Here is a 13,308-nt window from a genome sequence, read left to right on the forward strand (position 1 = left end):
CTTCAATAACTTCAATTGTATAATAACAAATGTGAATTAATCCAATTTATTATTCCTTTACAGGGAACAAGAGAAACTAATCGACCAGCTAGAAGACCAGACGCACAAGAGCAGAATGGAGAAACACGGAACGAATTACCTCCTCGAATCTTATTTACGCGATCTCGGAAGATGCAGCGAAGTCAACGACAGTCAGGCCGCCAACAGCGACAGCGGCGTCGGCGTCGGCAGCGGGACACCTCCCAGGAGACACACCAAACACAAATCAAGGAGAGAACGGCACCTCATGAGAGAACACTACTTCACAAAAGAACTCACAGACATATGCCAAGTTAACTCCGAAAGACTGACACAAACCCACAACGACACAGATTCAGACGCGTCCTCCGACGAACTAACCAAAATACGAGAAGAAATCGAACTCCTTGAAAAACTCGCAATCATCAACAAGAGGCTGCACCGCGAAGAGGAACTCGTCGTTCGACTGACCGCCAAAGTGAAACGATATACGGATGAAAACAAAGCGAACAGCTGCGAAAATGTATCACAAGTTGCAATGCTGATAGATAAAATAGAGGAGGACTTAGCGAAGACGGCAAAAGAAATGCAAGACAACACGATAGAATTGGAGAAAGCTGACAAAGAGCTGGAGTATCGGATGAAACTGTTGGACGAATTGACGTCACAGCTAGAAGAAGAAGAGTTACAGAACACTATCTTAGAGCGGCAACTGAACGAAGCTTCGAGTCGGCAGCCCATCGCCTTACAAGATAGCTACATTCCCGTCCTGGATCAAAGCAATCCTCCTGTCTTCACGTACACGGGCAACGGCTACGTCCTGGACACACTCGTATGACAGACAGTACCACAAATTTTGATCCCAAAGATGTATTGAAATTACCATAAGCTTCCAGCGTGATTAAGTCCAAAATCCGAGATATATTTAGTATTATTTTAGCGTAGGAATACATGGTGCTAAGAGTTTATTGTCTATATAGCTATAACTAGTTTGTAATTGTATTTATATATTGTGTCCCATACCAAAAATGTACAACAAAACCACCAATCATCGATTGTAATATTGTTAGACCTAGTCAATTGGTAATACGACAATAAGTTAGATCTTCCACTTGTTAAATCTGTAGACTAGATTTTACTTATGTATGAAATAAATTTATACCTATACAAAAAGTGGTCTAATTTTTTTAATGTAGGTAATAATTAAATTCGATTAAAATGCATATTATTGCACTTGTGCAATAAATTATTAAAAATATTTATATACAAAGGAACCCTCAATACTGAATTCATAAACGAAGCAATCGTAAAAGTCCTCCATCTCACCATGCATTTTTGAAAAACCTTTTCATTACACCATCTCGCTATCGTTTGCTTATCAGACAGTAGGTTCATATCAGATATTTTCAGAATGAAATAATTCAGAAAGATGTTTTCTTTATTCACGCCTATTGAAAAAATGAGTTTTATAAAAAATCCTTGGTTCTGTCTTATTAGTTATTATGTAGGTACTATAATAATTAAAATGCCACACGTAGAGACATCCCCTAAACAATAAAAAAAAAAACATACAAAATCTGTAAAAAATACTAAATACTGTGTGTAGGTACTGTATGTTGTTAAATTTTCTGTCACTTACACTAGATGGCGTTGTAATAAATTATAGTATGATGTAGATTTTATAGGAATCTAGGATATTTTCAGAGATAACAGAACCGCTTTTTTCACGGCTTTTCTGTTTCTTTTTTTATAAACAACAAAAACGACATTCAAAATAAGCTTAACCTTTGGTAGATGACTTCTCTGATCTTTATATGTAATATTATACACTATACAGTACCGAATAATGATGTAAAAGGTTGTTTGAAAAGCAATTTTCAGAGATTTGCTACAAGTTTGCTGTTTCATATCAATCCTAACTTTAACTATTACTTACTATCCATATCCAATAATCCAACATAATTTTATATCAGTGATAAATTTAATGTAAGTATATATTTTTTCATACAGTTGTTATTTGGCAAAAATAAGGCAAGAAAATACTATTCATAAGACGGAGATCCTACTAATATTATAAATGCGAAAGTTTGTGAGGATGTGTGTGTGTTTGTTACTCTTTCACGCAAATACTACAGAACCGATTACAATGAAATTTAGCACACATATAGAGGGTAACTTGGATTAACACATAGGATAGGTTTCATCCCGGAAATCCCACGGGAACGGGAACTATGCGGGTTTATCTTTGAAAACGCGGGCGAAGCCGCGGGCGGAAAGCTAGTTGTTTAATAAAAGAAGGGTGTTCTTTCTTTTGAACAATTATTTATCCAACAAACGTATTTTAAGCCTGTATATGTTGTATAAACAAAATACTATTGTTACCTTGTTACACAAATGTACAATATTATGTCAAAAAGTATTGTAAATATAATTAATATTAATGATGAAAAGAAATAAAAAATACAACGATTACAAGCGCAGTGTTTTATTGAATAATATTAATAAGAAAAAATACATATTTTTGAGTTATTCCTTGAATTGCCTTGGCCAGTGTTTAGAAAACTATTTCAACAAGCCGGATTTATTATGTATGCGCGTCGAAACAACAAAAACTACTGATTCCGATACTATTTTACTTAAAAGAAGATACTTAATACCTTTTTTAAAATGATTTATTCCGTAAGTAAAAAAGCATAAAAAATACATAATATACAACAAATTATTTGTTGCATATTTTCTATAAATTTTGACCACACATTTATAACAGTTCTAACAATTTTGACCAAACATTTATGCGGCTCTAGAACAAATCCTAAACACTGGCCAAGGCAGACCTTTACAAGCGTAAACCGAGGGGGGAAGAAATATTAAAGAGAAACAGGAGTGGGGAGGAGCATCATTGATATTCAAATCTTCTTTTATTTCCTCTCCTTCCAGACTGTCTTGTAGTCTTGTTACTCCGTATCCATGGCAACCTGGAATAAACAGTTCAGTTATAAATTTGACAATATAAGTTGAAAAAACAAATAGTTAAAAAAATAAACAGTAGTTTTTTAATAAAATGAGATTATATAAAAAAAACGTAAAGTCCTACGGTAAGGGGCAGATGCATTATGCAGAGTAAGTACTAAGTTTAAACTTACTCTGCATAATGCATCTGCCCCTATCATATGATAGTAGGCATTATAGGTATCATTTTTTTAATTATAATGTTTATAGTACTGAATGCAGTGTATTAATTTCCCTATCAAATCAGAAAGGCCATCTACTAATTTTTAATTTAAAATAATTGTAGAGCGGCTATCAATAATATATTTACATGGGCATTATAAGATATAAGATTAATATAATAAAAGTCTATCTTTAGAGACGAGTGACGACCCTTAGATCTAAAATTGAATACTATATAATCCTAATATTATAAATGCGAAAGTTTGTGAGGATGTGTATACTGTATGTATGTGTTTGTTACTCTTTCACGCAAATACCACTGAACCGATTACAATGAAATTTAGCATACATATGGAGGTTAACTTAGATTAACACATAGGATAGGTTCCTACGGGAACGGGAACTATGCGGGTTTCTCTTTGAAAACGCGGGCGAAGCCGCGGGCGGAAAGCTAGTTCTGTATAATGACGAATCTCTACGTATGCTTTCACGGTATTATCAAGATTTATCTGTATCTAATGGATAATTTCGACGAAACCCTCAACGACTCCGTGGCGCAACGGTAGCGCGTCTGACTCCAGATCAGAAGGTTGCGTGTTCAAATCACGTCGGGGTCATACAATAAGTTTTTTCTTTTTTTTTTGTTTATAAATAATTTGATATTTCACCATTATAACTAATTTTAAATATTAAATGATGTTATAAGATATTTATTTAGATTTCAATGAATTTTATAACTTGGATAAGATGAATAGAGTTCTTGTTTAAATAAAGAACTTCTTTATTTGAACAAGACAAACATCTAAACAAATTCAGATAACCCACTTGTTTGCTTATCTCACACACCGAGACGCGGTCATCGGTCACTGGCCATTATTCACTTATACCGTTTATACGAACCATTCATTCCAAACCCGTATACAAATACAGTCGCTATGCACTTCGCAATTATTCCATTTATTATTTACTTACTCCCGACTACAGCTCTAAATTTAGACTATCTCGACCCTGTAAAATTGCAAACGAAAACATCGGCCGAAGTGCAAAAACAAGCCGCCCAAGAGATAATAAACAAGTATCTAAATAACGTCGACGTGTACATTAGTCCAGTTTTATTTGTTAACCACAAGGATGTGTTTGTGCTACGGACAGTGAATGGACAGCTGCATATAAGAGCGAGCACCGGCGTCGCGGCAGTATGGGGCTTCAATTATTACCTCAAGAAGTATTGCAAGAGTCAAATAGCGTGGCAAGTACAGCACGTCAATATACCTGATCCGTTGCCAGAAGTCGACGAAACTGTTATAGCCAATGACAGGTTTCGCTATTACCAAAATGTGTGCACCGCGTCGTACAGTTTTTTGTGGTGGCAGGGCCCAGATTGGACCAGCCACGTCGAGTGGATGGTGCTTAACGGAATTAACCTAGCCCTAGCACCGATCGCACAAGAAGCCGCTTGGGCGAGCATTTACAAACAATTAGGAATGACCGACGACGAAATTAGCGAACATTTCACAGGGCCCGCATTTCTCTCGTGGCTCCGGATGGGAAATGTTCACGGATGGGGCGGACCACTATTTCAATCGTGGCACAATGGTCAAATGGAAATCCAATCGAATGTCGTGGACCAAATGTTTCGTCTCGGAATGGTCCCCATATTCCCCGCATTCAATGGCCACGTCCCGAAAGCGTTCGGACGTATTTTTCCCGATTCCACATTCTATACAGTGAGCACTTGGAATAAATTCAACACCGATTACTGCTGCAATCTATTTTTGAGCCCGTTAGATCCGCTATTCAACAGAATAGGTAAAATGTTTTTGAAAAAAGTCACCGAAGGTGTAGGAACGAGCGGCATATACACAGCTGATCCCTTCAATGAAATCAAAATCGAACCGTGGTCTACACTGTTAGTTCAAAAAACAGCATCAGCAATTTTTACAACGCTGACTGAACATGATGAAAATGCAGTTTGGGTGTTACAAAACTGGATGTTTGTGCACAATCCTTTACTGTGGCCTTTGGATCGAGTGCAGTCCTTTTTGACCTCAGTTCCCTTGGGAAGAATGCTCATTCTGGATCTCCAGTCAGAGCAATGGCCTCAATATAATCTTTATCGTATGTACTACGGCCAACCTTTTATTTGGTGTATGTTACACAACTTCGGAGGCACCCTGGGTATGTTCGGTAGCATTAATACGATAAACAACGATGTGTATGAGACTAGAAAGCGAATTAACAGCACGATGATCGGTATTGGTCTGACACCTGAAGGGATTAATCAGAATTATGTTGTTTATGATTTAATGTTGGAGTCTGCGTGGCGCGCGTCACCGGTACAGGATCTAAACAAATGGGTGGCCGATTACGCAGAGCGGCGGTACGGATGTAACACAACAGCCAGTGCGTGGCGATATTTATTCAAAAGTGTATACGATTTTAATGGTTTGAACAAAATAAGAGGTAAATACGTGGTAACACGCCGGCCTAGTTTCAAAATACGACCGTGGGCTTGGTACAAGAGCGACGACTTATTTAATGCGCTTAGAAATTTCGTTTTCTCCGCCACTTCCGATTGTAGAGATGGTTTTGAACACGACCTCGTTGACGTCACCAGACAAGCTTTGCAATATAGAGCCGATCAATTATACCTTCAAGTGTTGAACGACCGATTCACAAACACTTGGACATTCAATGCATCGATAAATAGATTTCTAGACGTAATGGTCGACATGGAAAATATTTTAGCTTCGAACGCCGATTTCACTATAACAAAATGGCTATCGGGTGCAACGAAATGGGCGGCGAATGTAAGTGAATCTTATGTGTATGAATTGAATGCTAGAAATCAAATAACACTATGGGGGCCGAATGGAGAAATAACAGACTATGCGTGCAAGCAGTGGGCTGAAGTTATCCGCTATTACTATCGCCCACGATGGACAACTTTCTTGGAAATAGCGATGGACGCGAAGCTTAGGAACGAGACATTTGACGAGCGAAGCGCTCAACGCGCTGTGAGATCTTCAGTCGAAGAGGCATTTCTAAGAGTCGACATAAATTCTATTCCAAGTCAGAATGCGGGCGATACCGCTTTGTATATTTACGAGAAATGGGCATATGTATCCGATTTGGAAGATTTACCAATGGATATTATACCAAGAGACCCAGAAGGTAAAACGACACTGGCCGACGTTGAAGACGAATCAGACAGCAGTTTAAGCTACACCCCCTCTGTCGTTATGTTGTTTTCTACAACGCCGACGTAGATTTATTAATTCATAGATACATATACATATTTTGTATTTTTTTTAATACCATTTAATGTATCATAATCATGATGAAATAAAAATATTATATTTTAAAAATACATAATTATACAATTTCTCTAATGATTTTTATTTTATTGCTTTATCCCATTCTTAATACTAAAATAAATAAATACATAAATACTTTAATAATAAATAAATAAATACTTTGATGGAAAACATTTAGATTTTCGTATCTGTGTTCCTAATCGACTTTCAATAATTGTAATCATACTTTTTGTGTAAGTTTAATTCATCTACTTCTACAATGATACAATATACTTTTAGTACCTACTTCCAATGTCTATTTTCAACTAAATTTATCGTCAGGTCCGCAATTATTTTAGCTCTGAATAGCACAGGCTACAGGGTTCCATATAATATAAGAATCAAAGTAGAACAAGGACACAACTTAATAAAAAGGTTATTATAGCACAGGCGTTAAGGATAGCGAAAAGGCCGCCCTTCGCTGTTTCTGTAAAGTCTTGTCTTTGTTTTATGTTTTTTTTTTCAAAGCAATAAAGCATTTTCATTCATTCATTCATAGCATAGTAAATTAGAATATGTATATGCTACAGTCAAAACCCTGAACCAGTCAATATCCATATTGACGGTTACTAAGGTTATTGACTAAGGGTGTCGGTTAATATCCTTATTGACTGATTTTATCTGACAAAATCAGTTAATAACCTTAATAACCGTCAATAAGGATATTGACTGGTTCAGGGTTTTGACTGTAAAATATATAATATTCTGATATACTTACATAGGAGCATTGATGTACAATAATTATAATTACTTAATCTTGTTTTGTCGTACATTGATACTTGTCCCTAAAGAAAATCGATCAGTGAAACAGATGTATGCATCTGCCACTTGGGGACACGGGACTTCACTTCGGCTATAGAGCTTGTAATAATTGTTGAAGTGAAACTTCTTTAAGCGCGTTGTGAGCAAAATTTCAAGGTCGGGTCATGGCAACATAACGTCATGGACGATTTTGTTATAAATAAATAAATATAAAAGGACGTTATTACACAAATCGACCTAGTCACACAGTAAGCTCAATTAAGGCTTGTGTTGTACATACATATATAGATAACACCCAGACCCAAGAACAAATAATTGAGTTCATCACACAAATATTTGCCCTGACCGGGGATCGAACCCGGGACCGTCGGCTCAGTAGGCAGTTACTTTACCACTGCGCCAACCGCGTCGTCAACTTTAATCTTTTAATCTTGCCAAAGAAATTTCACTTCTGACACGTGTGCTCAACACACACGCCTTTTTTATACTGTGGAGTCAAATGTTTCTTTTTATCTTCCTTTCAAGTGGTCAGGGCCCTTACCTGTGGCTGCGGGGCCCCCTGGTCCCCCGGGCCCTCGGGCGCGGGACCCGCGTCGCCCGTGGCGGCTCCGCCCCGACGCTCTTCGCCCTCCACCAGAGACAAGTATCTTGTCAGTTCTGTTTCATCGGACACGCGGAGAGGCGTTTTGGGGCCAACTATGGCTATCGATACGTTCTGTAATAAAAAAAATGGTTGTCTGTAAAGTTGGTTTACTGCGATAGTTGAACGTGACAACGTCCGATTGTGCTTCTTTGTCGCTCGTTCCGCGCTCTCGCTTGCCCTTCAAGCCGTACCTACATGGAACGCCTCAGAGCGAGGTAACCCCGCATGAGTCATGTTTTTTCGTGCGTGCACCGGCTCTATCGAATTATAAGACGTTGTCACGTCAATAAATACAGTTTAAATGTCTCGTATTTTAATGTCGTGTGTTCTTTTTTTTATATCTAGTTTTTATCCATGTGGAAACATACTGAACGTTAATTTTTCTATAAAGAATGAGCATCAAGCAATGAATTACTCACAGATCTATAGAAATTAATATAATTACATAATATTTGTTTTTTTAATTTACTGTATAGATTTTGTCACAACATGAGATACTGCATTTACAATATTTCTTCTATTTAATTTATTATCAATCCATAAGGTACAACAAACGCAGGGCAAATCTTCTCCAAAGACATTCATTATTGAAGTGAAACTTCTTTATCGGGGTTGGAAAAAAAATTAGTGTAACATTTTTCCGTTACCCGCCATCTTTTTCTTATCCCTACCACACGTGATTCGACATATTTCTGTGAAATTGCATATACATAGTAAATTATTTTTTTGTACACGCACACATTTTTTTCTTGTTACATACTTGTTAAACATTTAACTGCATATAATAATATCCAAAATAAATTACCTTAGTATTCAAATCAACTTCATTTGGCAGTGTATCACGCAACGCTCTAAGACCATGAGCGACCAACTCCTGCAGATCACTATCTTGGAAGGTGTTCAAATGCTTCTCCAGATAGGTCCTCGCTGACTGAGACCTGGCACCAATTGCCATAGCCCGACAGTCGAAGAAATTGGCTGATGGACAAGTTTGGTAGATGTGTGGTCCTTGGTCCTGTAATGATGTTAGAATTAGATAACTTGTGTACAATGATTAACATATATGTGTAGAATTTATAGTTGTGTGATAAATTCTCAAAGAATTTAATTTAAAATTATGAATTTAAATTTCAGTGATCTTCACATCAACTCACTCATATAAAAGTGTCATCAAACCTGTACATTTGTATAAAACATTATGTAAAAAAAAAATCAATTACATAGTGTAACTTTGTAATAATTAAGTAATACATAATTATCTAACTATTATGCCTGCAGCTTCATCCACATTAGCATTTTTTTCCTATTTACAAAAAAATTCTGAGTAAAGATAGAATTGTTGCACCCACCTTCCCACACAAAATTAATTTTACAATTTGTCCCACTCAAACATACAAACTTTACAGCTTAATTAAATTAGTTTATATTAAATTCATACTTACATCATAACCAGCGACTAACAGACCAACACCAAGAGGTCGTTTATCATATCTCTGAGTGCAGATCTGCATCTTATTACCCACGAGAGAGATAAGTCTGCCGACTGGCATTGGTGCGTCATGGGCGTAGCGATGGTTGAGGCATTCTGTGCGCATGAAGCGGCTGAAATATTTAAATTTGAGTTGTTTATAATATTAAATATTGTTACAATAACAAAAGATCAGGTTTAAGAAATTATTATCTCATAATCATAGCAAAATTAGAGCTATTGAATATTAATAGCATTCATAATAATTAACTGACAATCTAATGCATATAAAACTTTTTATGGACATAAACTAGATGAAAATTTTAATTTACCTTAGCATCCTAGCATCAGCTGTTAATCCCGAAATGGAAATACCAATATGTTCATCAATAGGTATGATTTTCTTCTGGTAAGCCGACAATTCACTAACTGCTCTCTTCAAAGCTATGAGCACGGCAAATTGTTTGTTTTTCAAACCCACAGTTGCTGAACCGAGTTTCACGGCTTCCATGGCATACTCCACTTGGTGGAGACGACCTTGAGGGCTCCATACTGTGACGTCACTGTCATACTGATTGCGAAACTGAAATTTACCATTGTTAATGAGATCTGAGAGGTTATGTTTTCGGTCTATCACCAAATTATAATACAGTATTATAAGAAACACTTTAACCAGCAAATGCAAGGCAATATGACAAGAAACATTATTTATTAATAGAACTCAGTTTAGTACCATTTATATGCATTTTTAAGCAATGTAACAAATGAATGACATTGCAATTATAACACCGACAAACAAGTTATACATTTGTTAAAAATACCAAAAAAATTTAACATTAATAAATAAATTAATAGAGTAAATTTCCAAGCAAACTTAAATCTTATAATAATCTTACCATTGTATGTAATTAACAATAAAGTTTATAATATTAATAAACAGAAACTCTGCGACGCCAAGTGATTTGAAATTTTGAAATGTCAGTGGTGTATTATTGTCAAGTCACAGCTTTCACAGATTAATAAACTAAACAAAATTTTATTTGTACAGATTATACTATTCGAAAAGTGTTACAAGATCACTAAGATAAATATAATGTGGATAAAAATTATTATAATTTATTGTTCTTCTTTGATTATGGCACGAATATGGCCCCACCCTGCCCCACCCAATAAAAGGACTTCGCCAATGTCCAGTGTAAATAAGGTAATATTAAAAACATTGTCATTTTTCTTAATCAATAATAATTTAAAAAATAACACAGAACAAAAAAATGATTTTATAATATAATAATTTTAATACAATCAAGAGAATATTTTTAAGTCTAGCCAACACAAAAGATGAAATCTTTTTATTATCTCCAAATTTGCGATTTAACTTTTTTCCATTAGTAGGACCTGTAGAAAATCTTTGTCGAAAATCGAGATAGACCATTTTTTATCCTTAAAAAATCCCATCTACCACTTCTCGAACTCAAATCGACCGTAGTTTAGTTTTCCTTTCATTTTTCTCACCTTCCCGTCCTTTTCTAATGGGTTTCATCTTAGTTACTGTGTTTTTTTTTTGTAATTTTTGATAAATATTTTATTTAGGTAGGTAGATACATACATACATATTAACTTACAATTAAGTGTACCTACTGTTTACGAAATAATAATATTTCAGTGTAAATTTGAAATATCAGGAGAGTAAAGCGAATCTTGAAAGTACTTAACCGATAAAGAATATTAAAATAGGATTAGTCAGCTAAAGTTAAGGTAATCTCAATACCTACGCAGTCTTGCAAAGAACATTACCTTGTTTATATTTTTAGTTAATTTGCAAAGATAAAAGGTTTTATTTTCTTTATTATTTGATGTTTGATTAATTTTGACAGGTATAAAAATATACCTACGAATATTAATTTTTAAAACTGAATGGCGTGCAAACATTTTTCAAAGAAGCTCGAAGTAGGTAGGTACTTAACTTAATACTTAATTGCTTAATAATATTTTAGAGCTGAAGAGTTTGTTTGTTTGAACGCCCTGATTTCAGGAACTACTGATTCGATTCAAAAAATTATTTCAGTGCTCGATAGCCCATTTATCGAGGAAGGCTATTAGGCTATAACTTATAATATAAGATATATCTTCTTTCTTATATATAAAAATGAATCGCAAAATGTGTTGGTAAGCGCATAACTTGAGAACGGCTGAACCGATTTCGCTAATTCTTTTTTTATTATATTCCTTGAAGTACGAGGATGGTTCTTACGTAAAGAAAACGTAAATATGTACCACGGGCGAAGCCGGGGCGGACTGCTAGTCTTATATATAAAAATGAATCGCAAAATGTGTTGGTAAGCGCATACCTAACTCGAGAACGGCTGAACCGATTTCGATAATTCTTTTTTTATTATATTCCTTGAAGTACGAGGATGGTTTTTATGTAGAGAAAACGAAAATATGTACCACGGGCGAAGCCGGGGCGGACCGCTAGTATTATATAAAAATGAATCCCAAAATGTGTTGGTAAGCGCATAACTTGAGAACGGCTGAACCGATTTCGTTAATACTTTTTTTATTATATTCCTTGAAGTACGAGGATGGTTCTTATGTAGAGAAAACGTAAATATGTACCACGGGCGAAGCCGGGGCGGACTGCTAGTTATTTATATTATTATACTAGCGGTCCGCCCCGGCTTCGCCCGTGGAACATATTTACGTTTTCTCTACATAAGAACCATCCTCGTACTTCAAGGAATATAATAGAAAAGAATTATCGAAATCGGTTCAGCCGTTCACACGTGATGCCGTGACAACGCGAAACCGGTGCAGACCCGCCGCCTTTTTATAGCTCCCGCCGCGAAGCGCGTCGAACGCGGCAACTGATACACAAAAATAATCCTTATGGCATGATTCTGTATTCACGCGCGATGACTTATAGCGTATTTCATGTATAACTTTGGTGTTTCTACACCGATTTACATGATTCTTTTACTATAACCTGCCCAGGAGTATGAAGAATAATTGTGCCAAATTTGGTTAAAATCCGTCGTGTAGTTTCTGTTTCTATAGCGAATATACAGACAGACAGACAGACAGACAGACAGACAAAAATTTTACTGATTGAATTTTTGGCATCAGTAGCGATCCCTTATCACCCCTTCATAGTTTTTTTTTAAATATATTTCATGTACAGAATTGGCCTCTCTACAGATTTATTATAAGTATAGATTATCACCCTAAGGGCCGATTTTTCAATCCTTGGTTAAAATTTATCCGTTCAATAAAGTATTACACGAACATTTTAAAATGTTACCTGTAAAATGTTATATACGGACAATTAGAATACCTTTTTGAAATGGTAGTTTAATACGTTATTCGATGAATAAATTTTAACCAAGGATTGAAAAATCAGCCCTAAGATCTATAGAAACGGAGCACCGGGTAAAACCGCAGGGCAATAGCTAGTGCAATATAACGCGATACTTTTTGTATAATTTAGGTACTTTTTATATCTAAGAGTAGATAGGTAATGTATAATATTAATTAGTTATGTTATGTATTCAGACAGAAAAGTAATTAGTAAGTTTGACAATTAGGTACACCAAAGCATGCATTAATAAAACGTCTATGATTCCATATTATATTATTATCTATTGATTAAGTAATACCTCAACCACAGTATACTTATTACTTAATAGTAGATAACGCTACCTCAACAAAGAGAATTTTACAGTTAATACAATTATGGAATCAAAGCAAAGCAAAGCTAAGTTCCCAAGTAATGGTTGCATTCAAAATCTGTAAGTGTATAATCAACATTCTAACATCGTCTTACACGTGGCTCGCAAGGCTCGCAAGCGTACCTATAGGAGATCTTTTATACTATCCGTAATCCGATCCGATTT

General features: G+C 35.6%; 3 protein-coding genes and 1 non-coding gene across 8 annotated transcripts in view; 3 read left to right on the plus strand and 1 right to left on the minus strand.

The window, feature by feature from the left end:
* LOC149897260 (uncharacterized) overlaps positions 1–1,572 on the plus strand; it is a 90,875-nt gene extending 89,303 nt beyond the window's left edge. For 3 of the 5 annotated variants that reach the window (XM_090116899.1, XM_090116897.1, XM_090116898.1), the window contains one exon: positions 64–1,571. In XM_090116899.1, the coding sequence (XP_089973025.1) occupies positions 64–856 (793 nt within the window). In that variant the 3' untranslated portion in view covers positions 857–1,571. Of the gene's footprint in view, positions 1–63 lie in introns of all 5 variants that reach the window. The other 2 variants (XM_090116900.1, XM_090116901.1) reach the window with 1 other exon arrangement.
* Positions 1,573–2,487: 915 nt separating this feature from the next.
* On the minus strand, positions 2,488–10,429 carry Prosalpha6 (Proteasome alpha6 subunit). The gene is made up of 6 exons (XM_090116916.1): positions 10,315–10,429; positions 9,751–10,001; positions 9,393–9,552; positions 8,756–8,965; positions 7,849–8,022; positions 2,488–2,993 (listed from the first exon to the last, which is right to left on the minus strand). The coding sequence occupies exons 1-6, from the start codon at positions 10,315–10,317 to the stop codon at positions 2,973–2,975; spliced, it is 819 nt and encodes a 272-aa protein (XP_089973042.1). The 5' UTR covers positions 10,318–10,429; the 3' UTR covers positions 2,488–2,972.
* Naglu (N-acetyl-alpha-glucosaminidase) lies at positions 3,566–6,576 on the plus strand. Its single transcript, XM_090116878.1, has one exon. The coding sequence runs from the start codon at positions 4,125–4,127 to the stop codon at positions 6,456–6,458; it is 2,334 nt and encodes a 777-aa protein (XP_089973004.1). The 5' UTR covers positions 3,566–4,124; the 3' UTR covers positions 6,459–6,576.
* TRNAW-CCA (transfer RNA tryptophan (anticodon CCA)) lies at positions 3,735–3,806 on the plus strand. Its single transcript has one exon. It is a non-coding gene; the product is annotated as a tRNA-Trp (tRNA).
* Positions 10,430–13,308: the final 2,879 nt, after the last annotated feature.

This window comes from Colias eurytheme, chromosome 26 (assembly GCF_061535395.1).
Source record: "Colias eurytheme isolate Ceu_HAF_F1 chromosome 26, ilColEury1 Martin Lab GWU primary, whole genome shotgun sequence".
Lineage (NCBI taxonomy): Eukaryota > Metazoa > Arthropoda > Insecta > Lepidoptera > Pieridae > Colias > Colias eurytheme.